The sequence below is a fragment of the Microtus oregoni genome, unplaced genomic scaffold (genome assembly GCF_018167655.1).
Source record: "Microtus oregoni isolate MIOR12 unplaced genomic scaffold, Mior012 000028F_ref0000031, whole genome shotgun sequence".
In the NCBI taxonomy this organism is placed as follows: Eukaryota; Metazoa; Chordata; class Mammalia; order Rodentia; family Cricetidae; genus Microtus; species Microtus oregoni.
In genome coordinates, this window is record NW_024543087.1 from 3,873,629 (window position 1) to 3,900,572 (window position 26,944).

Genomic DNA, 26,944 nt, shown 5'->3' on the forward strand with positions numbered 1-26,944 from the left:
CTGATCTGTCTGACATGTGTGACGGCTGCTCTCTGTCACCCATGATTAAAACTGATTGTTAAGGTTTCTGCATGACTCACAGTAGCCATACCACCACCAAGGTATGTGTCAGAAGCCCAGGGAGGCTTATTCAGTGCTTAAGGAAGTAGCCAGGGCAGCCTGAACGACCTTGTTACTTATGAGCCTGGCCCTTCCTGGGTATCTTTGCCTTGTTCTGCCTCCTTCCAGGCTCAGTTCAACCCACTTGGCCAGAGGTTCCAGCTGTCCAGTACCGTCCTCTGGCCTTCCTCTCTGCCCTTCCTCCTCTTGATTCTATAGCTTTTTCATGGAAACATACCCACGGCTTCTTGGGTATCCAAGCGCCCCCTGAACAGAGAATGAGTTCACCTACTAGGAAGCAGCCTCTTTCAGTCACACTGCACTTCAGCTCCTAGATCACCCTAGTGATCATTTGCTGACCACTTAAGTGGGGACCGAAGCCCCAACTTTGGGCCCCAACTCCTCACAGGAAGAATTTGCTATCTCCATCTTGTTCCTCCCTGTGCTTGCTGCTGGGGTCTGCAAAGTGGGGTACCTGTTCATTCTTTTACCAGAGTCTGAGTGCATTCTCCTTCTATGTCCCCTACACCCTCCTAAATGAGTGAACAGTAGTTCCCATTACCAATTACCTAAAAACAAAAACACCAAAAAACATAACAACAACAATATGCTATGACTCTTAGGTCAGCGAAATGACTCAGCAGGTAGAGAGATTTGCTGTTAAATCTGATGACCTGTGTTTGTTCCTTGACTCACAGAGAGAGAGAGCTGACCCCTGCAAGTCTATCTGCACATGTATGTCACAGCACACACATGCACACACTGCATGTTAAAAAGGTTCACAGCCTCTTTTTCCCAGTTAGGGGTGGGGAATGAGTGGGAATCATGAAAGAAAATGAGTTACATTGAATATATTTTAGGTTCTACTTCTCACGAGTTTAGTTACTGTGACTTTAAAGCATATGCACAGGGTCTCACCAGGAGATCTGCTCCAGCCCTCCCTTAGTTTTTCTAAACATTTCTGCAATGTTTTCGACTGCCTTCCATCAGATAATTTTGATGTTGGATGTCTCTGGTGGATGTTAACACCTGGTCTGAATTCCCATGCTGAAGTACACTGAACTCCTAACCTAACTTTGGAAGAAGCCATCTCTATGCCGCTCTCCTTCCAGCCCACAGCTCCATTTCTTGTAGATCTGCAGTTTTCCTTTTTTTTAAAATATGTATTTATTTATTTATTATGTATACAATATTCTGTCTGTATGCCTGAAGGCCAGAAGAGGGCGCCAGACCTCATTACAGATGGTTGTGAGCCACCGTGTGGTTGCTGGGAATTGAACTCAGGACCTTTGGAAGAGCAGGCAATGCTCTTAAGCACTGAGCCATCTCTCCAGCCCCAGATCTGCAGTTTTCCTGCTCAGTTTTAACTTCACAGTTTTTCTTTGCTCTTATTATGGTTGTTAGCCCCCTTTCTTCCATCCAACCTCCTGTTTGAGATTCATATGCAACTTCTTAGCTCACAGAAAAGTTCCTGGCTTCATTAGAAACTATTGAAATGGGGGTTCAATTTAAACCCCTGTTGGAATACATTGCCGACTGGTCAGAGGTTGCAGTCTGCCATAGCCTAGCAGCTTTCTCTAAGCTTGGCAACATGGAAACTCCTTCCCTCCCCAGAAAGGCTTCCTGCTCGCTACCTGCCCTCATCTGGAGAATGTTCCTAGGCCTGGGGGCTGACCTTATTTAAAATCCATCTCTAAACCAGATGCCTGACTCATCTTTAGCTTGACCCTTGGCACATATCCCTACTAAGAAGACTCATGCTAGCAGCTCTTCTATAGAACACGACTGTGCGGTGATATCTTGTTTGGGCTGTAACAAATAAAGCTTGCTTGAAGATCAGAGTGCACAGCTAGCCACAGAGGCCAGGCAGTGGTGGCACACACCTTTAATCCTGGCACTTGGGAGGCAGAAACAGACATATCTCTGTGAGTTCAAGGCCACCCTGAGCTATACGAGATTGATCCAGTCTAAAAGAGAAATAGTGTGTGGGTACTGAGGATTGAACTTGGATCCTTTGGAAGATTATCCAGTGCTCTTAACTGTGGAGCCATCTCTCAAGTCCTGACATTAGTTTCCAATTAAATTAGTAAAATCTCAGTGCCCATTCCATATGTTGGATCTTTAAGAAGCATTATTATAAATGGTATTGCTATCAGGAAAGGATTGACAATGCCACTGCCCAAGGTAATATGTCATGACTCATATCTAGAACCATAGAATTCTGGAGCCAGGAGAGACTTGGGCACAGTAGGGTGTATGTGGGAGATCTGGCTACCGAAATGTTGCCTTTAGACTCAGGCCAGTCCCTGGCTTTTCTTCACATCCCCCTTTCAGGAGTGTTACACCCTAGAGGGAAGTACTTCCAAGAACCACTCAGCCAGGATGTTGCCCTGGAAGCATTAGGGTGGCCCCTACCCAGTACTGGAAAAGCTGGTGCTCATTTCTGATGGTGGAAGTTACAAAACAATCCCACGATAGTTCAGAATTACATATAATAAAGGGTTATTTATTTAGGGGAGACTCACAGATCTCTGCCCTAGATCACAGTCCTCTGCACAAATGGGGAACAGGAAGGGTCTAGCAGCCAGAAGCGAGAGCTGGAAGCAAGAGAGTGAGCGCAGGCTTTACAGCTGCATTCATAGTATAGGAGACCACACTCAAGTGGGCTTGTATCTTAAAGGCTATTGGCAGAAAGAACGGAAGAAGCTCCCACAGCATCTCCCCCTTTTGTTTAAATAAGAGAGTTCCAAACCCAATACAAAACTATATACACTAGGAACAGATATCAAGTATAAGATTAGAATTACAACCGGCACAAACAACATTAAACAAGGAACATATGCTAAAAGTTTTAATAAACATTCTATCCTAAGGAGTCTAAGTCTTGTATTGGAAATGGCTTGGCTAGATCATAAGAGGACGGTAACTACAATTATCTAATCTTCAACTCCATCAAAGGCCTGAGACGGGAGATAATATTTTTTTTCCAGGTTCCAGGCACTGTCATTTGGAAGTCTGTGGGGTCTGAGGGAGCAGAACAGCCATTTAAAGAAGAAACATGACCTCTTTGCACAACTAACTGCTGCAGAGTTTGGGACCGACCCCCAGGATCAACAAGCTCATTCTTTAGCAGTTTCTTGATCATCACTGGTCCACTTACACCCAGCCAAAGTGAACCATCCAGGCCAGCTGAGGGGTAAATATACCTACTGCCAGGGTCTGACTTCCAGCAAGGAAAGAAACTATGCTTTTAAAGAGATTCTGATGCTGTTGGGCAGGACCGAGGAACCCCAAGTTATATAGAAAAGGTTGCATTAAAGTCACCAAACTGGCATTAGTGTCACAGTCATTCATGCACCTGTGTGTCGGCTCTGGGGAAGCAGCAACAAATGCAGTAGGAGCAGGTTCCTGTGAGGTCTAAGGTTCCCACACTTTGACGTGTTTGTGTGTGTGTGTGTGTGTGTGTGCACGCATGCATGTGTGTGTGTGTGTGTGCACGCATGCATGTGTGTGTGTGTGTGTGTGTGTGTGCTGTATAGGCTGGTAGTGGCTGCATCATGGGAGATGTCACAGATACACTGACCTTAAAGATGGGAACTTGGGGTTCAGCGCCATGCAGTGCTCCCCCACTGACATTCTGCAGAGCGTCAAGGGCACCAGCTGTGGACACAGATCTGCGTCTGTGTGCTGCAAGGCGTTGAGCTCACCATTCTCAGCCCCAGCAGATGGACACTATTCTGTGAAGCTGATTTTCCTGGAGCTTGTTCCAGGGGATATGCTAATTAACATTTGCTGGGCTCCTGCTGTGCATGAAGCTTACGCTGCATAATTCAAGCCTCACAACTCTGAAAGACACTGTGATTATCCCTGCCCTACAAGGAGGACAAGATGTGTTTATCCAACCAACAATAAAACCTGGGCTGGATCCTAGGAATCAAGTTAAAAACAAGGCAGGCAGGCAGACAGACAGACACAGGCTTGCTGACATCCTGAGAACAAGTACTGTAATAGCAGGGTAGCTGGGCTGCTGAGTAAAGAAAGGACTGGAAGGTCCAGGAAGGTCCAGGAGCCATAGGAGACCAAGGAAGATGCAAGAGTTGGTGGACAGGCAAGAAAGGACAACAGGAGGGTGCCTGAAAGCAGCAGTAAGAGCTAAGACATCAGCCCAAGTCCAGAGTTTGCAAAACAACAAAACACGACACTTTAAGCCATCTCTGTACAGTACATTTCTATGCTTAGGTAATATTCAGTCTGTAAATCTGTATTTCTGCTCTCCAGTTGTCATGCCTACTGGGGGAAATGTATTCTTTTGTTGTTGTTTTAGGCATTGATCTTCACGTACAGAGAATGATAGCAATGAATCTTTACGAACTTGTGGTGGACTGGGGAGCGGACTTGAACTCTGAGGAGACTACACACTTGGGAGTCTAAGTGCAGTTGCGCATGGGTGAAGGAGGGCCTTGCTACTCCCCCAGTGGCCCTTCCTTTCTTGCACATTGTTTCTGGAGTACATATGACAGATAGGTGGGTGTGCCTAGAGGTGATCCCAGCTGGCTGGTGACCGTGGCAGCACATGCCTCATCTCAGCATGCCTTCCCTGCCACAGGCCCAGCACGAGTTTTCCTTAGAGCTTTGGGATCACTAGGCAGAAAAGCCAACAGGCTATGGAGTCTGGTAGACAGACATCACGTGACAGTCTCCCATCCTCAGGGCCTATGCTGACCACCTGCCATCACAGCGGTCCTATCTCCCTGACGGCAGCGGGTCAGCTGGTTCAGCTACCTCAGAGTGTGGGAGCTCCCTCACGCACGCGAGGGGCAGCAGGAACCTGTGAACTTCCATGGTGTACCCCTGGAAGAGGGAAAAGGCCTGAGAGGCGAGTTCCCATTAGAACCACCTCTAAGTGTGAAACACAAGAACCCCAGTTGCTGGGGGATGAAACCCCATTGGAGCTAACAAGAGGTGATCTGTTACAAAGAGGGGAGCTCATGATTTGAGGTCAAGGTTTGTGATACATCCTCAGTTCAGACACTGGACACGGGCCTTGATAACCCAGGCTCCGTTTCCCCATCTGCAAAATCAGCTGCAACTATATCAAACTATATTAATATATATATTTAACAAGTTTGTCTGTTATCTAATAATCTATCTACATCAATCAATCATCTATTTATTATCTGTCATCTCATTATCTATAAATAGATCATCTATCAATCCATCATTATTATCAATCTATATCTGTAGAGGGCACAGGTCCTTGTGCTCACAGAAGAGTACTAGGGAAACCAGGAATGTACAGGGTTGTCATTCTGGAAGGAATGGGTGTAGTTAGCAGCCTGGTAACCCATGCTATCTGCAGAGCCAGGCTACACCGACTCCCATGACTACTGTTTATCCCCTGCTCTCCCTCCCTGGCTCTTTATCTCAAGCACTGTTTCTCCATCAATAGAGCCCACTCTTATGGGAGATGTCACGTGTAGAACCCACTCTTATGGGAGAGGTCACGTGTACTTTACAGCAGTCCAGGTGACCTCTGTGCTGTCTGTTGTGCCAGGCCACACCTGACTCCCACAGACCTTTACTTTTCTCTCAGTCACTCCTAGACCCTTGTGTTGAACACTGTTTCTCAGTCAACAGAGCCATCTTTATGGAAGAGATCATGTGTACTTTGTATAGAGTTTCATTATAAACACGTCTTAAATTTTGTTGTACTGAGCCAGATTTTCTTCTTGGTTTACTCTGCTGGCCATGGTGTTTGCAGAGACTCCCATAATCTGTCTGTCTGTCTGTCTGTCTGTCTGCCTGCCTGCCTATCTATCTATCTATCTATCTATCTATCTATCTATCTATCTATCTACTATCATCTATGTATGTATCATCTATCTATCTGCCAGCTACCAATCTATCATTACCGATCTACTATACTAATATATGTGTCTATTATTCATTTATATAGCTATCAATCTAACATCTACCTATCATCTATCTGTCTATTGCCTATGATCCATCATTCATCTACCATCTATCTATCTATCTATCTATCATCCATCAATCTGTCTACCTACCTATCACCTACATATCTCCCTACAATTTATCAAGGGGATACTTGCTATATCACTCCCATCCCTCCATTGGTGGCAGACAGGTATACTCAGCACCAACATGTCTTGGGAAGCTTTAGAGGGAAGGCAGCCCAGTGGGCAGAGGCAGAGTGGGGAGGCGGCCGTGAACCCTTTCTGCTGGGGGCTAGCTTATCTTCCATGCTTTTCAAACCATGTACCTAGGTTTGTTTGTAAGGTAGGGGAGGAATGTGGGGCTGAAGAGCCAGTGATCAGGGTTTGGGATCCTGAGAACAAGAATGACATGTTTCAAACACAGGGATTCCATATGAGATTGGTTTCAAAGGGAATCTTGGGCTGAAAAATAAACAATTTGGGATCTGAAAATGGAACAGATGAAGAGTCCAGATGGCCACGCCCAACACCAAGCTCCTGTACCATGGACAGGAGCCTCTTTACCGCTTTAACGAAGGGAGGGTAGGATCAGAACCCCAAACCATGGGCAAACGGGAGAGGAAGAGGAAACAATGCTTTTCACCAACGGCAACAGGGTTGCCAGACTCAAAGGTGAAGGTCAGCAGGAGTGGATGTGGATGACTTACGGGCAGTGGTGTCCCCTCCTTGATGGTCCCTGGCAATGACTGAGAAAGTTCTTCTCTCCCGAGTACATGGGCTGAATACTATGGAGGAAGCTCTCTGGGGCCCAGGGCATCTCTGCACACACATACACGCACACACACACACACACACACACACACACAAACATACACATATGCACCATGTGCACACACACATGCTTGCACATGTGTACAATACACACTTGCACACACACACATGTACACACTGCTGCTGCTGCAGGGAGTGCACTCTGCAGGTATCTCTTGGCCCTTGCTTTTTTCAGCTCCTTCTGGATGCACACGCACATACAAGCATGTCACACATGTACACACACGTGCACACGCACACATATGTGTGCACACATACACACTCATACTGCAGCTGCCGCAGGCAGCACTGTCCACAGGCATCTCCTGGCCCTTACCTTCTTCAGCTCCTCCTGGACGTCCTGGCTGTTCCCCTCAGCAGAGCAACTTTCCTTCTGGTTCTCAGGTTCAGTCTTGGGCTCAGACTCCTGGTCCTCCCCAGAAGAAGTCTCCTTTTCGCTCATTTTCATGGCTAATTTGTACAGCTTGTTTCTCAGCTTCTCCTCTGCAGAGTCTGTGCTGGTCCGGGAATTCTGAGCCTCGTTGCTGATGTCAGTCTCTGACACATTGTCTGACACCTGTGTGGAGCCAGAATCAGGAGATAAAAGATCCTCTGTGGAGTGGGCTTCCACTTTATTTGATTTTAACACATTCAACACTTGGCTGAAGAGTTACATAGATGAGCATCACACTTGGAATATGTCTGAATCCATGATTTTGTGTACGTGGGTGGGTGGCACATGAACCATGGAGAGGACAACCTTAGCTATTGTTCCTTAGTGTCTTAGACAGTGTTCTACTGCTGTGAAGAGAACCATGACCAAGGCAACCTCTATAAAAGAAAGCATTTAATTGGGTCTGGCTCACAGTTTCAGAGGCTTAATCTATTATCATCATGGTAGGAAGCATGGCAGCTTGCATGCAGGTGCTGGAGAAGCAGCTGAGTGCTACACCCTGATCAGCAAGTAGGTGGTGCTCATGCCTGAGTCTTGAATAGGCTTGAACACTTGAAACCTCAAAGCCTACCCCCAGTGACACACAGCAGCTAACAAACCTCCCAATCCTTCTAATCCTTTCAAATAGAACACTCCCTGGTGACTAAGCATTCAAAGATGTTAGTCTATGGGGCCACTCTTATTAAAACTACCACACCCAGTCACAGCCTGCCTTGTTTGTTTTTGAGACAGGATCTCTTTCCACAGGCCTGAGTACTTTACTCCTTTCCCAGAGACTAGGGCTTTTCCTCTGCAATTTGGAATTCCCTGATTGTGTACCTCAGCCCTGAGTTAGCTCTGACTGCCTCTGCCTCACTGGGTTCAATTATCACTTGTCTGGAGCTCACCAAGTAGGCAAGCTCCACGGATCCAACTATCTGGCTCCCCAGGACCAGGACTCCAGGCACACACCACCGTATCTGGCTTGTGCATATACGTCACACATACTGTGTGACACCCCTATATCTGCAGCCCCCCATTAGTTAATAACCGTGCCTCAGGTTCCTGCTTTTTATTTGGTGGTTACATGCTAAGCTCCTTCTATGAATGTGACTCTTACAGGCTGGTGGAACCAAGGAGGCCATGAAGACTGTGGCTCTTACTGCATTCTTGGTTTATGGCTGTGCAGCTGTGCACCGAAATGTTCATTCTCTCTACATGGGACATTTAAGCCACCCCCTCTCACCTAAAGCTCAGTGGACAGCATAGAAGAGGGGGGGAGAAGAATGTAAGCCTGAATGGGGAGGAGTACTGGGACACAGACATGGTGTGACCACTGCACTCAGGAACCTGTGACACGCCACCTGCTGGACATGCGTGACCACTGCAGTCAGGAACCTGTGACACGCCACCTGCTGGACATGCGTGACCACTGCAGTCAGGAACCTGTGACACGCCACCTGCTGGACATGCATGACCACTGCAGTCAGGAACTGTGACATGCCACTTTCTGGACACGAGTGACCACTGCACACAGGAACCTGTGACAGACATGCCATCTTCTGGACACTGTGTGACCACTGCACTCAGGAACCTGTGACAGACACGCCATCTTCTGGACACGGCATGACCACTGTACTCATGAGCCTTTGACAGACACACCACCTTCTGGACACGGCATGACCATTGCACTCAGGAACCTGTGACAGACATGCCATCTTCTGGACACTGCGTGACCACTGCACTCAGGAACCTGTGACACACCACCTTCTGGACACGGCATGACCATTGCACTCAGGAACCTGTGACAGACACGCCATCTTCTGGACACTGCGTGACCACTGCACTCAGGAACCTGTGACACACCACCTTCTGGACACGGCATGACCACTGTACTCATGAGCCTTTGACAGACACACCACCTTCTGGACACGGCGTGACCATTGCACTCAGGAACCTGTGACAGACATGCCATCTTCTGGACATGGCGTGACCACTGCACTCAGGAACCTGTGACAAGCTAGACACGGCATAACCACTGTGAAACACTCACAGCATGACCACCGCACTCAGGAACTCACTGAAGCCATGGTTACCCACAAAGACAAGTCAACAAGACCAGCCAGCGTTGCAACAGGCAGCACTATGGGAACTCTGGACTGACACAGGCGTGGGAGCAGGGATGGGGAGAAGATCTCAGGTGGGGGGATGTGCAGGAAGGTGTCTGAGGGAGTGGGGGAGGGTTTGAGGGCGGTTAGGACTGAGATACGCTGTACACATGTATGAGACTGTTAAAGAATATACAGATATTTTGAAGGATTGAAACATCCTTAAGTTGGTAACACAGCATGCCGTCTGGGTCTCCTGGGCTCATTTTAGGCCTCTGACGCTCCTTGAGAATCACTCTCTATTTTTAGGGTGTCATATTTCACAGCTCTTGTTCTCTTTGAAGGAGGCTAAAGAACAAAGGGAAAATTTACTTATTTTTCAAATGGAGTCAGACTCATTCTGTTTTGCAACTACCACGTGTTCGCTGGGCATTTTACAAACCTACGATCTCTGACAGGATCTTTGTAATCCTTTTCTTATCTTTAAACATGTTCCACTCACTATCCATCACACTTATTTCCCATCATTTTTATCTGTTATTTCTGATGAGGCAAAATGGACAAAAAGAGCAAACTGAAAGAGAATAGAATCTCAGCTAAAATACCAAGTTAATAAAGAGAAGAAGAGTGAGATTCATTCCATTCTATCTCTCCACACACAGCTGAGAATTCACTTTTTTCATATAGTAAAGAGAAGAACACTGTTGGGGAGACGAGGAGGGCACGTCACAGCCGTTAGACAGCTCAGAAGAGGGACTTGGTGTGGAGGGACCCTGAAAACTGGGAGGGAGTGGACAGTCACCTGACCCTGACAACTGGGAGGGAGTGGACAGTCACCTGACCCTGACAACAATGAGGGAGTGGACAGTCACCTGACCCTGACAACAATGAGGGAGTGGACAGTCACCCGACCCTGACAACAGGGAGGGAGTGGACAGTCACCCGACCCTGACAACAGGGACGGAGTGGACAGTCACCTGACCCTGACAACAGGGAGGGAGTGGACAGTCACCCGACCCGGACAACAGGGATGAAGTGGACAGTCACCCGACCCTGACAACAGGGACGGAGTGGACAGTCACCCGACCCTGACAACAGGGAGGGAGTGGACAGTCACCCGACCCTGACAACAGGGACGGAGTGGACAGTCACCCGACCCTGACAACAGGGAGGGAGTGGACAGTCACCCGACCCTGACAACAGGGAGGGAGTGGGCAGTCACCCGACCCTGACAACAGGGAGGGAGTGGGCAGTCACCCGACCCTGACAACAATGAGGGAGTGGACAGTCACCCGACCCTGACAACAGGGAGGGAGTGGACAGTCACCCGACCCTGACAACAGGGAGGGAGTGGACAGTCACCCGACCCTGACAACAATGAGGGAGTGGGCAGTCACCCGACCCTGACAACAGGGAGGGAGTGGACAGTCACCCGACCCTGACAACAGGGACGGAGTGGACAGTCACCCGGCCCTGACAACAGGGACGGAGTGGACAGTCACCCGACCCTGACAACAGGGAGGGAGTGGGCAGTCACCTGACCCTGACAACAATGAGGGAGTGGACAGTCACCCGACCCTGACAACAGGGACAGAGTGGACAGTCACCCGGCCCGGACAACAGGGAGGGAGTGGGCAGTCACCTGACCCTGACAACAGGGAGGGAGTGGGCAGTCACCTGACCCTGACAACAATGAGGTGGACAGTCACCCGACCCTGACAACAGGGACGGAGTGGGCAGTCACCCGGCCCTGACAACAGGGACGGAGTGGACAGTCACCCGACCCTGACAACAGGGAGGGAGTGGGCAGTCACCTGACCCTGACAACAGGGAGGGAGTGGACAGTCACCCGACCCTGACAACAGGGAGGGAGTGGACAATCACCCGACCCTGACAACAGGGAGGGAGTGGACAGTCACCCGACCCTGACAACAGGGAGGGAGTGGACAGTCACCCGACCCTGACAACAGGGAGGGAGTGGGCAGTCACCCGACCCTGACAACAGGGACGGAGTGGGCAGTCACCCGACCCTGACAACAGGGACGGAGTGGGCAGTCACCCGGCCCGGACAACAGGGAGGGAGTGGACAGTCACCCGACCCTGACAACAGGGAGGGAGTGGGCAGTCACCTGACCCTGACAACAATGAGGGAGTGGACAGTCACCCGACCCTGACAACAGGGACAGAGTGGACAGTCACCCGGCCCGGACAACAGGGAGGGAGTGGGCAGTCACCTGACCCTGACAACAGGGAGGGAGTGGGCAGTCACCTGACCCTGACAACAATGAGGTGGACAGTCACCCGACCCTGACAACAGGGACGGAGTGGGCAGTCACCCGGCCCGGACAACAGGGAGGGAGTGGGCAGTCACCTGACCCTGACAACAGGGAGGGAGTGGGCAGTCACCTGACCCTGACAACAGGGACGGAGTGGACAGTCACCCGACCCTGACAACAGGGAGGGAGTGGGCAGTCACCCGACCCTGACAACAATGAGGGAGTGGACAGTCACCCGACCCTGGCAACAGGGAGGGAGTGGACAGTCACCCGACCCTGACAACAACGAGGGAGTGGACAGTCACCCGACCCTGACAACAGGGACGGAGTGGACAGTCACCCGACCCTGACAACAGGGAGGGAGTGGACAGTCACCCGACCCTGACAACAGGGAGGGAGTGGACAGTCACCCGACCCTGACAACAGGGAGGGAGTGGACAGTCACCTGACCCTGACAACAGGGAGGGAGTGGGCAGTCACCTGACTCTGACAACAACGAGGGAGTGGGCAGTCACCCGACCCTGGCAACAGTCAGACTGGTTCGGCTAAGGAAGACCTGGGGTTTCCCCCAGTCAGATGTCTCAGACTCGAGCACTGATGAGCGGAGATTACCAGCAATATTAGCAAAGCTCAAGAAGAAGGCATTATATTCCATTCATGGTTGACCAACAGAAAGGGCTTCACCCATCAGCACTGTGCAGTGTGAACCGGACAACTGGCTCTTGTTTTGCTGAGAGCCTGCCTGACAAACTGCTCTTGCCTTTGCAAGGTATGTGCACCGGGGCTACTTGGCATAGTCTGCAACTGATAATCTAAGGCAGATGTCCACATCAGGGTGTTTAAAGCAAAATATATGAAGTAGAAAGTTTTGGAAAATCATTGACTCACAAGAAAAGAAAAACAACTGCAAATGCCCATGAGAATCCACCCTGAGGGCCTCGTGAGATGACCAAACTCTTAGCGCACTGGATAAGGAAGAGTTCCTTTGTCTGGGTTGTGAGAATAGCCCGGAGGAATGGGCTCTGAGTAGGCTTAGGAAAGATGAGAACGTTTCCCTATGCCAGTGTAAGGTCAGACACTCTCACGGGGACACAGAAAGACCCGGAAGACCTGAGGTGCAGAGAATGGTTTGGTGCCATCAGGAGAATAAGGCTCAGAATGATAGCACAGGGCTTAGAGGGAAGGAGAAACTGTCTGAGTGAGACTGGAGAGTCAAACAGCACCCGAGGGTGAGGAGCTCTCCCCAGCGAAGCATCCTGCTGCCACTTACACCGAGAAGCTCTTCTTTCCAAGGCTGAAAAGTTATCATGACTCATGTCTGGTTCCCACATGAAAACATAAGAATTAGTTCATGATGACTTGGGCCCACATTCTGCAGAGATGGATTGAGGACCCGCTGTGTGCTAAATCCTGTCCTGGCCACTGAGGAGTAAAGGGGAAGATTATTCTTCTGCATTTATTGATTGATTAATCGATTGATTGATTGTGTGCAGGCACGTGGGCATTCACATGTCTCAGCACACATGTGGAGATCAGAAGACCCCTGTAGGAGTCAGTTTCCCCGTTCTACGTCTAGGTTCTGGGGATCCAACTCAGGTCACCAGGCTTAGTGGCAAGCACCTTTACCTGCTGAGCTATCTTGTAGGTCCAAGATTCTTAACACATTTTCAGAGAATAATTAGGACCTAGAATGCTAGATGCAACCAAATTTACACCAAGAAAACAGCTCCACAAATGAGTATAACCAAAACCAAACCATTACAGGAAGCTAAAATAGCAGCCGCCCATACCCCTCAAGTTCCCATCCGGCAAGTGCACCAGCCAGTTTCCATGTTAAAATGGTGTTTGGCAAACAGCCTTACACAACCTTGCCAAATCTTCTTCTAAAATTATGTGTGCAGACCCACAAAAGGATGGCACTCTCCCATGCCAAAAGACAACAGGAATCAGCTTGTTGTCAGCAAAAGAAGGAGAATCTTTCATTAAACACAAAACCCATAACAAGGGGCAGGAGACTAGGCAGGTAGATCCAGCTGTTCTCTTCCTTGTAAGTAAAATAATTTTTGGTTTCTTCTCTTCAGTACCCCAAATCTTGGTTCAGAAATGGCAGATGAATGCATGCCACAAAACAAGAAGCAATCAAACAAGCAGAACGCAGAGCCAACTCTTGTACATCTGAGAATAAGTCTTACTTTCAGTTCCCTCATGTGCTACATAGAAATTAAATTAATTATGTGCCTATTTGTGGGTATGTGCATGTGGGTGCAGTGCCTGTGGTGGCCAGAAGAGGGCATCAGATTCCATGCAGGAGTTGCAGGCAGTTGTGAGCCACTATGTGGGTGTTGGGAACTGAACCTGGGTCCTGCACAAGAGCAATAAGCACCCTTAACTGCTGAGCTTTGTTGCCAGGCTGTACCCAACCATTCTTAGAAGCTGACAGTGAGCTCAACAAGTCAGTGTATGGAGGGAATTCAGTTCTTACAGACAGGAGTCATGGTCTTAGAAATCATATAACAAATGCTAAGCCAACTCAGAATTAAGACATATATTAATGTGATTAACAACATTAATAGATTATGAAAGAAAAACCAGCCCGTCATGGGGCCTCAAACATAGAATCGCAGCACTTGGGAGGCTAAAGCTGAAGGACTGCAATGAGTTAAGGTCAGCCTGAGCTACTTAGTGAGTTCCAGGCCACCTGGGCTCCAAAGTGAGACAACCACTGAGAGGCAGACCCCACTGAACCACTGAGAGGCAGACCCCACTAAACCACTGAGCCACAGAGCTAACTGTGAACCACTGAGCGGCAGACCCCACTGAACCACTGAGAGGCAGACCCCACTGAACCACTGAGAGGCAGACCCCACTGTTAACCACTGAGAGGCAGACCCCACTGTTAACCACTGAGAGGCAGACCCCACTGTGAACCACTGAGAGGCAGACCCCACTGTGAACCACTGAGCGGCAGACTCCACTGAACCACTGAGCGGCAGACCCCACTGTTAACCACTGAGAGGCAGACCCCACTGAACCACTGAGAGGCAGATGTAAGTGTGAACCACTGAGTGGCAGACCCCACTGAACCACTGAGCCGCAGACCAGACTGTGAACCACTGAGAGGCAGATCAGACTGTGAACCACTGAGCCGCAGACCAGACTATGAACCACTGAGAGGCAGACCCCACTGAACCACTGAGCGGCAGACCCACTGAACCACTGAGAGGCAGACCCAACTGTGAACCACTGAGAGGCAGACCCCACTGTGAACCACTGAGAGATAGATCCACTGAACCACTGAGCGGCAGATCCACTGAGAGGCAGACCCCACTGTGAACCACTGAGAGGCAGACCCTACTGTGAACCACTGAGAGGCAGACATAACTGTGAACCACTGAGAGGCAGACCCCACTGAACCACTGAGAGGTAGACCCCACTGAACCACTGAGAGGCAGACCCCACTGAACCACTGAGAGGTAGACCCCACTGAACCACTGAGAGGCAGACATAACTGTGAACCACTGAGCCGCAGACCAGACTATGAATCACTGAGAGGCAGACCCCACTGAACCACTGAGAGGCAGACGTAACTGTGAACCACTGAGAGGCAGACCCCACTGAACCATTGAGAGGCAGACGTAACTGTGAACCACTGAGAGGCAGACCCCACTGTTAACCACTGAGAGGCAGACCCCACTGTTAACCACTGAGAGGCAGACCCCACTGTGAACCACTGAGAGGCAGACCCCACTGTTAACCACTGAGAGGCAGACCCCACTGAACCACTGAGCGGCAGACGTAACTGTGAACCACTGAGAGGCAGACCCAACTGTGAACCACTGAGCAGCAGACCTGACTGTGAACCACTGGAGCAGGTCACCAAGGACAGAAAGATCCCAGATCCTGTTACTGCACAGTGAGCACAGACGGTCATCACTGCAACAAGACAGGAGAAAAGAATGGGCATAAATGAGCACAAAGATGGAAGGGAAAAGACTGAAGTGTTGCTGGGCTCAGTGGAGTGCTCTACAATTCCAGTGACTTAGGAGACTGGAGGTAGAGCGAGTTCAAGGCCCAGCTGAGCAACTTAATGAGGTTCTGTATCAGAATGGAGGAGGGCCAGGAAGGAAGAGGAGGAGGGGGAAGAGGGGGGTAGCTCTGTGGTAGGGTACTTGCTAGTACGAATGAGATAATCATTTGTAGATAATCAGAATAGCTAAGAACACCACATGAATGACTAGCAGAATTAGAGTATTAAGTTATCAGAGATCAAGTCAGCACCATCCTACAGTGGGAGTTAATCTGAACGCTGTAACGGATAAAGAAATTCTCACTTACAGCATCATTAAAATGTAAATTAAAAACTACTTAACAAGGAAAGTATGAGGGCTTTGAACAAAAGTGTAAAACTTTAAAAGTGCCATACAATCCTGGATGGAAAAGCTTGATATTACAAAGACTTAAATTATTCCTAAGTATATGCATACATTCAGCACAACCCAATAAAATTTGTGTTTTTTTCAAATTGAACAGATTTTTAAGAAGCCAATTATATGAGTAAAGGGTTGAGAGATGCCAAGAGAGTTTTAGAAAAATGATGTAAGTATCAACTAAAACAACACGGGGGGAAGAAGGGACTGGGACACGGACACACACATACATACACACACACATATCACACATTCACACGCATGCGCAACTGTCCACCAGACAACAACATGTACTGTAAGGAATTCATAATGAAAACAGTAGATTTGTTCAGGAAGGGAACAAAGAAAACAGACACATGGTAATAAAATAAACTCCATACATATTGAAAAGGCATCTCATGCCAGCAGACACATGGTGGATGACTTAACGATGTGGGAACAAATGAACGATTTGAAAAAATGCCAGCTCTTACTTCACACTCAGAAAAGCAAAGTCTATGTGAGTCAATACAAACCTGTAAAGCATCATGAAAAAGTGGGAAAAGAAAGATGTATAAGCTTGAGAATTTATGGCATTAAATAATAAAATGATAAAGGAGACGACCGGCAGGGTCTCCTGTAGCCCAGGCTGGCCTTGAACTCACTCACTAAGTAGTTGAGATGACCTTGCACCTTTGGTTATCAATTGCTGGATTGCAGACATGTGTCATTGCACCTCTCATGTGAGGTGCTGGGAGTCGAACCCAGTGCCTTAAATAAGCTAGGCTACCACCCTGCCAAATACCCAGCCCCAACATTGTTACTGAGAAAAAAAACACCACAAGATCAACAGTTGAGGAAGATGATAGATAAAATACATAAATGCATTTTTTACATAAGGAGAAATGGGAACAGGTTTAAAATCAGGGAAGAAGCAATTTCAGTGGAAACTATGCAAATGCTGCCTAAAAAGATTGTTTTCTCACATAGAATTGGCAGAAATTGAACAGACGAACAAGGACATTGTTGATGACATGTGCAAAACACACCCATACACCGTCATGGCTATGTAGAGAGCTGTGAGGTCTGACAGCTTAATTTGACAAGTCTTTAAATTCACAGGGCAACATTCCATGCAACTGTCTGAAGCCTGGAAACATGGACCAAATCTTTAAATGCCCATCGCTTTGGGGAAGGAGGAACAGTGGCATCCTGAGTGGAGTGTGGAAGCCACGTGGGCCACTCGAAAGCACTGAGCACCGTGGCTTAGAATTGTCCGGCCACTGCACTCACAGTTCTCTCTCTCTCTCTCTCTCTCTCTCTCTCTCTCTCTCTCTCTCTCGCACACACACACACACCCCTAATTAAAAAAAATTAAGAAAATCTTTCCAAAAGACTAGACTAATGATCTGAAGTCTCCGCCCCCTAGCACAGGGATCACAAGCCTGCACCACCATGCCTGAGTTTTACATGTGTTCTGGGGACGAGACTCGGTCCTTGTGCTTGCTTGTGCTTGCAAAGGAAGCTCTTTACCAACTAAGCCATCTCCCAATGATGGAGGACAGTCATTGGCTAATAAAGGCACTGCCCTGGCCCATTTTATTGGTTAGAGGATAGGTGGGAGGAGTAAACAGAACAAAATGCTGGGAGGAAGAGGAAGTGAGCTCAGAGACTACACAGCTCTCCTCTCGGGAGCAGACGCCTGAGAGAGACGCCATGCCCCGCTCCCGGGATGAAGCTCCGACCCAGTATGGACATAGGCTAGAATCTTCCCGGTAAGACCGGTTCTCACAGATTATTAGAGATGGGTTGATCGGGATGTGAGAATTAGCCTGTAAGTGCTGGAGCTAAAAGGGCCAAGCAGTGCTTGAAAGAATACAGTGTCTGTGTAATTATTTCGGGGCATAAGCTAGCCGGGCAGGCAGCTGGGGTTCTGGGAATGCAGCCCCACCGCTCCTATTACTACAGTAAATGACGTGGGAGTGATTTCTTATTAATAAAGAAACTGCCTAGACCCATTTGATAGGCCAGCCCTTAGGTAGGCGGAGTAAACAGAACGGAATGCTGGGAGAAAGAAGCTGAGTCAGGGAGTCGCCATGATTCTCCCACTCCAGACAGACGCAGGTTAAGATCTTTCCTGGTAAGCCAGCTCGTGGGCTACACAGATTAATAGAAATGGGTTAGATCAATATGTAAGAGCTAGCCAATAAGAAACTGAAACTAATGGGTCAGGCAGTGTTTAAAAGAATACAGTTTCTGTATAATTATTTCGGGGCATAAGCTAGCCAGGCAGGCAGCTGGGGTTCTGGGAATGCAGCCCCGCCGCTCCTATTACTACAGTTGGCGCCCAGACGTGTGGACAACTAAACCCACTTAAAAAACCTGAGAAGGCTTAAAAATAAGGGAGTGAGAGTTTAACACAGATTTTTGCTGTTTGTTGGTGGCGTGCTGTAGAGAGATTTCCTGATTCGGCAACAGTAGCAGAAAAAACGCTGTGTCATTTTAAAGCGCGACTTCCTGGGGCTGTGCCGCCATTGTGATCTCTGTCTGGCTCCTGCGGGAGACAGAGCTTTTGAATAGAGCATTTGGAGTAAAGTGCTACGATTTGTTTGATGGCAACTAGACTCGCTGTGTTCTCGGGTCTGCTCTGCTTGTTAGAGGCAAGCATGCGCTTTCTTCTAAGAGAAGCTTCCTGACTCAGCTTTAGCTGCAAAGCCTGCAGCTCATTAAGAGGTCCTGCCACGAAACACTTAAACGGTGTTGACGAAAAGCTGAACGCATGCTTTTTGGTTTTCAGCCGTAGCAGGAAAAAAGCTGCACCGTTTAAAAACACCAGCTTTCTGGGCTGTCCTGCCAGGACAAACTCTGACTCTTTTACGCAGGCAGTTTGTGCGGTTTGCAAGCACAGGCTGCTGAAGCTCGCTTGCTGGCTACAGCCAGTACCTCAGCCATGAGGCTGGAAAGCTAAGGAATGGGCTGGATTCCGCCGGCAAAGCCACGCCTTTAATCCTACTGATATTGCTTGGTAAATGAAAGACTCTTGTGGTCAGAAAAAGAGAGATATACAGTAAAGAGAGATTCAAAGACAAAGAAAATTTCTAAATAGTTTTAAATGTGTTAAAAATATATGCAGACTAAAAGTTGAAGTTCTTAAAGTAAAAAACAAAAAAAAAAAGGAAGAGAGTTGTTGTGTGTGGTAGCACACGCCTTTAATCCCAGTGCCTAGAGGGCAGAGACAAACAGATCTCTGTGAGTTCAAGGTGTAGTAGTGTACACCTTTAATCCCGAATGCCTGGGAGGCAGAGACAGGCGGATCTCTGAGAGTTCAAAGACAGCCTGGTCTACAGAGTTACTTCAGGTCAAAGATACAGAGAACCTGTCTCAAAAAGCAAAAAGTTAAAAGTAAAAATAAACGAAATAGAGGTTGAAACAAAGCTGTACAAAGATGGAAAATACACAGAGAATCTTGATACTGTATGCTATTATGCTCTCTTTGAATTGTTTGAATGCTGAGGAAGGAGCAACAGCTGCTAAAAGATATTTATTTATAAATACTGCTGAACTAATCCAACATAGATATCTTGAATTTGGATCTAAGGATATGATACTTTGGAAAAGAGTTCCTTATTTTGTTTTCACAGAGGATGAGACGCTGTTTATTTCTTCTATTCCGATTTGGTATGATGGACCACGTCCTCCTGAATGGTTCCTGTGCACGCCTTCAGAAAATTGCTTTGCTCAACTGCCAACTTAGATGAAACTAACACACAGGTTATAACATGAAAGACCTAATTAACGATGCCCCCATTCAGCAGGAAGCAGTTTGGAGAGGAATAACTGCGCCCATATTCCCAAAAAATGTTTATAAATGTTCTTTTACATTTAAAGGGGGATATGATATAGGTATGAATAATTTACATTAGTATAGATTTTGCTTTATTGATAGAGATTTAAGGTCAATTTTGTTATATGTATAAGTGTTTCTGATTTTGATTAAGGTATTGTGATAGTGTAGTTCATTTAAATATGTACTGTATAATTAAGAAGTATAGGTTGTTGATGGATAATTATCGATAATAGTAAAGTTTGTAGTCATGTTAATTAGATTTTCTAGATATATAGAGATATATTTTAGATAGACATTCTTCATGCCTTTCAAAGATTACAGAATAGGACATTTAATGTTTTAATAACTGAGGACTTTTCATGACAATGAGACACTCTGCTCCTGGCAGCACCAATCTACTTCAAGAGGAAGAAGGGCATCGAAGAGGCACCTTATGGAGTTTGATAGCCATTTGGGCAAGAAACTGCTCTTGCCTGGACTATTGCATAAACTGGACACAGAGAACCCGCAGAGAGAGGACTACTGAACTTGCCTAAGGTGAGATGATCTTTCGGGGTTCCTGATTCATGAAAGAGTCTGCGAGACATTCTGCAGGACACAACAGATAGTGACTGAACTGACTTTGAATTTTCCTGCTTTATGGAAATGTCTGCTGGATAGCATGGGCCTGAAGGCTGAAGATGGATGCCCCAACGGTACAGAGGAACTTTGGGTGACTGTCCAGGCAGCGAGATGTCTCTGCCATTTCTAGAGTTTTAAAAGTTGCTTTTTTCTTGTTTGCTTAGGTAGTATTGTATCTTTCTGGAGTCTTTGATGGAGTTAAGAATAGTTAGTTATAGTTATAGTTTTCCTTAGTTATGACAAAGATTATTGTAACTTTTACTTGGTAACTGTTTTGTTATATGTAATTTTGCTATGTTAAAGCCTTTTTTTTGTTTAAACCGAAAAAGGGGAAATGATGGAGGACAGTCATTGGCTAATAAAGGCACTGCCCTGGCCCATTTTATTGGTTAGAGGATAGGTGGGAGGAGTAAACAGAACAAAATGCTGGGAGGAAGAGGAAGTGAGCTCAGAGACTACACAGCTCTCCTCTCGGGAGCAGATGCCTCAGAGAGACGCCATGCCCCGCTCCCGGGATGAAGCTCCGACCCAGGATGGACATAGGCTAGAATCTTCCCGGTAAGACCGGTTCTCACAGATTATTAGAGATGGGTTGATCGGGATGTGAGAATTAGCCTGTAAGTGCTAGAGCTAAAGGGCCAAGCAGTGATTAAAAGAATACAGTGTCCGTGTAATTATTTTGGGGCATAAGCTAGCCGAGCAGGCGGCTGGGGTGCTGGGAATGCAGCCACGCAGCCGCTCTTATTACTTCATCCCAACTCCCGGTTTTTATTTTTCTATAGTGTATTCCTTATTGTCTGTACTCTGGGTGGGCTGATCCCCTGCCCTGGAAACACTAGCTCTCTGAAATCTTTGGCACTTAGAATGCCCAGATTGTTGTGTGCCAACCCCCTTGGTGCCACTCATGGTTGGGAATTAAACTCGAAGGAGATGGGCACCATGACACAAACACAGACTTGCCGGGCTACAGCTTTAAGTGTCCTGTACGCACATGAACACACAGAGATGGCTATACTGGAAAGTCATATGTCAACCTGACACGAGCTAAAGTCACCTGAGAGGGGAAAACCTGGATGGAGAAAATTCCTCCACAAGATTGGGCTGTAAAGCGTTTTCTTAATCAGTGATTGAAGTTCGAGGTCCCAGACCATTGTAGGTGGTGCCATCTCTGGGCTGGTGGTCCTGGGTTCTATACGAAAGCAGACTGAGCAAGCTGTGGGAAACAGCACCCTCCATGGTCTCTGCGTCAGCTCCTGACTCCAGGTTCCTGCCTGGAGGAATTCCTACCCTGACTTCCTTTGATGACATGGAATCATTGGGTAAATTAACCCTTTCCTCTTCGTGTTCAGAGTGTTTCATCACAGGTATAGACACCCTAAAAAAATGACCTCACACAAAATACACCTGTGGTCATTTTTGGGATCTAACACTGAATTGGATTTTATTTTTATTTTATTTAATTCTAATTTATGTTTTGTGTAACTATGCGTCTGTATGCTGCTCACTGTTGCTGGTGCCCTTAGTACTCAGAAAGGGGACATCAGATTTTTTGGAACTGGAGCTACAGGCACCTGTGAGCAGCCTGATGTGGGTGCTGGGAACCGAATTCAGGTCCTCTTTAAGAGCCATCTCTTCACCCTGTTTTCTGAGACAGGGGTGGAGGCATCTCACCATGTACCCCAGGCTAGTCTGGTACTGAATATGTAGTGCAGGCTAGTCCCTAATATATGATCCTCTTGCCATAGCCTTTGGAGCACTGGGATTATGCTGTGGGAGATGCTCTTGTACACTGTAAAGATTTGTCACTCGTATTGGTTAATAAAATGCTGATTGGCCAGTAGCCAGGCAGGAAGTATAGGCGGGGCGACCAGACTAGGAGAATTCTGGGAGGAGGAAAGGCTCAGTCTGCAGTCATCACCCAGACACAGAGGAAGCAAGATGAGAACGCTGCACTGAGAAAAGGTGCCAAGCCACAGGGCTACACACAGATAAGAATTATGGGTTAATTTAAGTTGTAAGAGCTAGTTCATAATAAGATTAAGCTAATAAGTCAAACATTTTATAACTAATATAAGCCTCTGTGTGTTTCTTTGGGACTAAACAGCTGCAGGACCAGGCGGCACAGAAACTTCCATCTACAGGATTATGGGCACGTGCCACCATGCCTGGCAGGAAATGCCATAAGTAGGCTTTAATATTTGTACATTATAGTACGCCCATTTGCTTTGTCTTTTATTTATTTATATAAGTCTAAAGTAACAGTTTAAATATGTAATTTTTATTTTATTTCCTTCCTGGCTTGGGGTGGACTGAGAACTGCCTTATGAAAAGAAACGGAAGGTTTGGACTTCTGGCAGCGCAGCAGCAGCTCCACCTAGTGGGGATGAGAGGGTACTGCTATTTGCTCAAGGTCCCTCCTAGGGGAGGATGGATGTGAAGTGTGCCCATCCCTTCTCACCTTCTCCTTGGCCTCTGCCTTCTCCCTGACTGGTGCTGTCCTGCTTGGTTTTATCTTGTCAACTTGACACAGGCTAGAGTCAGCTGGGAAGAGGGAATTTCGGTTGAGAAAATGCTTCCCTAGATTGGCCTGTGGGCAAGGCTATGGTGCATTTTTTTTTTTTTTTTTGGATTGATGACCAATGAGTGAGGGCCCAGTTCACTGCACCGCTCCTGGGCCAGTGGTCCTGGGTCGTGTAAGAAAGCAGTGTGTGTGAGCGGGCCATGAGGAGTAAGGCAGTAAGCAGCATCCCACCACAATGCTCCAGTTGAGTTCCTGTCCTGACTTTCCCCGTGTGACCTCAGAACCCCTCCCCAAGTTGCTTCTGGTCATGGTGTTTCATCACAGCAATGGAAACCCAAACAAAGACAGGTGCCTTGCACAGGTGTAAGCTTGGGCATAAGTTTGCAGCCACTTTGTGGTAAACCGGAAGCCCCTGGAGCCCCATTTTGAATGCAACGATTAGGAATGCTTCTTAGGTATATATCTTGCCTTGCTTTTTTCCTTAGTTTTTAAAATGTAATAATTAACTAGTTTGTGTGTGTATGTGTGCATGTTCATGTGTGTGAAGTGCATGTGTGTATGAACATGTAGTGGCCAGAGATTAACCTCAGACATCATTCCTCAGGAACAATCCACCTTGTTTTTGAGACAAGGTTCCGCACTGACAGGGGCTCACCACATAGGCTAGGCAGGCCAGTTGGTGACTACGAGGATTCTCCTGTCTCTGTCTCCATGGCACTGGGATGACCAGTGTGCAGCCATGCTTGGCTTTCTACGTGGGTGGGGGTCGAACTTGGGTCTTCAAGCTTACACAGCAGGCCCTTTACCAACTGAGCCATCTCCCCAGCCCTGCCCTGGCCCTCTCTCATGCTCACTTTCTCTTCTTCCTGTCTACTATGAACTGAAGAAGCCCCTCTACCATCTGCCCTTGCCGTCAACATGGTCTGCTCAAGCCCAGGAGACACAGCACCCGTGACAGAAGCCTCCAGAACCATGAGCCCAAACAAAAACTCTCTCAGGATGTGTTCTGCCAGGTGTTTGTTCATAGTGACTAGAAAGATCTAAGACAAAGACAGAGCCACAGAGGGTTGATGTGACCTGGCTCGGGCCCTTGACTGCTCGGTAGCAAAGTCAATAGAATTTTAGACAGTAGATCCCAAACCAGGCTCTCCAGACCACCACATATGAAGAACGGCCATTCTACTTCAAAGTGTGTGCGTGCTGGCAGGTGAAATTTCCTTACCTGATGTGTGTGCAGACCCTGTGGATGGGAACCAGGCAAAGACAGCCCCCTGTTCGGCTCCTCTGGGCCCACTCGGGCCCTTCTCCACCTCCTGGCCCTGCGGTCTGCAGTGTGGAGGGTCTCTTCTGAATCGCTACTGTCAGAAGTCTCTCTGCAGACTGCCTGGGGGTTGAAATTCACATCCAGCTCTCCCTGGAGGCGCATCTTCTCTGCTGCGGGGTTCTTGGGGGCCTTCCTCTGCAGCCAAGTCAGCCTGGCCCGGCGTCCAGCTTCCCGAGACGAGCTGGTGGAAGAAGTCTCTGAATCGGAGCCCATGGCCTCAGGGTTTGAGGGAGAGGTGGCTGAGGGACCTTGGCCAGAACACTGTGTAGGTGGAGGCTGGGATTGCTTGGCTCTGCCCTGGGACAGCGGGCACAGCTTACTCAAGGCCTCACTGTAGTCAAAGTCTTCCTCACTGTCGGAACCTAATTCATCATAGGCCGACGTCACACTGGACGCCACCTCCAGGGCCTGAAAGGTACCACTCTTGGGTTTGGCCAGCAGGCGGTTTGGAGGCCGTGTACCATCGTCCTTCAAGGCCATCCAGTTTCCATCAGGGCTCTGCAAAACTGGGGCCAGATCTGTGCGGGAGAAAGGAGAGAGAAACCAGAGGGGGTCCATTACCACTGACGGAGCAATCTGGGCAGCACATCATCTCCCATGACCGGCTCCCTGTGAGTTTGCAAAACAACCACCTTTAGGAAGAGCAGGAGGGCGCACCCAGCTCACAGGAGGCTGAGTGTTCAGCCATAGATGGGTTGCTATCATTGAATCAACTTCTTCCATTCAAGGCTCAGGGAACATGGACAAGGAGAAAAAGACTTTGAGATGGGGGATGGGGAGGAGAGCTGTGGAACACTGACTCACAGCCGTGGTAACCTGCATGAGACCTGCACGGTATGGAGCCAGTCCTAGGTCCAGTATGGGTGGGGGAGGGGCTCACGGGGGAGGAGTTATCAGCAGCTGATGGCTGCAGAGGGAGGCAGAGTTGCCTGTCTTTGGAGATGTGGACCCTAGTAGGTTGCTGATGTCCCAGGACCAGTTGAACTCAGGACGATAATATGACATGAAATTGGAAGAAAATGGGTTGAGGGGTCCTGGGGATAGCTAGGAGGAGGTCCTGGAGGTGTATATAATAAAAATATACTGTATGCATATATAAAAATTTTAAAGAGTGAAACTACTATTAAAACAAAAAGAGTTCTCAGGGACCCTCGGGGGCTTCACAGATGGAGTAAGACTTGGGGTCACGGTCCCTTTTCAGGCCACCCGAGTGCTGCCCTGCCCTGGTCTGAGGCTGACAGAAGAGATGGAGAGAGCTGTAGCTGCCTGTCTAAGTTCTTGTTCTTCAACACTGGCCATGGGTTTCTCCCTTAGGTCCTCAGTTTCCCCTCACTGATAAGGGATAATTCTACCCTGCCCTGAGGACTTTCACAGATGTCATTGGCAGTCTCACTAGACGGGTACGAAGCCTATGATTTATTAACCAGGGTTTTGGAGAGGCCCTGAGGCTGGGTGGGACTGGTATTTCTTGTCTCAGAGGCAGGAATGAAAGCACAGCAGCAGAAGCAGCTCTCCCCTTGCATCCTCTCTCCACTCCACGGCAGAAACCCAGACAGAGAGCAAGCAAGATGTGACTGCCTCGCTGAAAAAGGTACCAAGCCACGTGGCTAACACAGAATCACAAACAGCCTGTCATTCCAGTTCCAGGGGATCTGATGCCCTCTCCTGGTCTCCATGGGTACTGCATGCATAGGCACATATATGCATAAAACACCAAAAATAAGAAATAAATAATGTTAGAAAAGAGAATTTCAAAAGAACCAAGGGTTTAGGCTGAATCCTGGATACAAGGTTACTACCAGAAAGTTACATCTCAGAGAGTGCCTCAGCCTGTTTCCTGGCCTGTCAGTGGGGTTAGAGGGACCCAGAATTGCCTTCTGTGGGGCATCATGACATGGACTATGAAGCCCACGGAACATGGTGCTGGATGCACCAAGCACTCTCCGCTTCTCGCATCTGTCTATTGAGTTGGATTACTAAGTGGATTCTAAGCCTGGGTCGTGGACCACACACACCCACTCCACAGTCATGCACACAGAAAGCAGATGTGTGTGCCGTTGTCATTATTCAGTGTTGCTTGTGCTCCTCTGTGGCGCAAAGGGGTGTCAGCCAGAGCTGAGTGCGGGCTGAGTGGCCGGGGGAGCCAGGAAAGGGGCATGGCTAACTTCCCCATCTCAGATCCTGTGATCTGCACCCACAATTGCAGCCGGCACCCTCAGAGCACTCTCTGAACCTCTGGCTGCCAGCACTTCTAATTTTTCAGCTGAACCATAACCTAAGTTCAAGACCCGTGTTGTGTGCCCTAGGCCGGGGCTGGAAGGCTTGGGAATCGTCCCTTGCTGGGAGCGTGCCTCCACTCCCAGGTGAATCATAAGCCCTTAGGTGCCCACATTAGACTCCGCCTCTGGTAGAAGCCACAGTCACTCAGAAGATGCAAAGTCCAGTAGGACCCAGGAAGAGCGTGCTCCAGAGGGTGGGAAAGCTACCAAGTTTGCATTCTGGGCGGGGCCTTGGCATAAACTGTGATGCTTCCCCTAGCCCAAGA

The 26,944-nt window shown here is 48.2% G+C and overlaps 1 protein-coding gene across 2 annotated transcripts in view; it reads right to left on the reverse strand.

Moving 5' to 3' along the window:
- The window catches only part of LOC121464327 (myosin VIIA and Rab interacting protein), a 191,941-nt gene that overhangs the window by 22,384 nt on the left and 142,613 nt on the right, over positions 1-26,944 (reverse strand). For both annotated transcript variants that reach the window (XM_041677220.1, XM_041677222.1), the window contains 2 exons: positions 24,298-24,917; positions 7,201-7,440 (listed from right to left, as the gene is read on the reverse strand). In XM_041677220.1, coding sequence (XP_041533154.1) covers positions 7,201-7,440; positions 24,298-24,917 — 860 coding nt within the window. The remainder of the gene's footprint in view (positions 1-7,200; positions 7,441-24,297; positions 24,918-26,944) is intronic.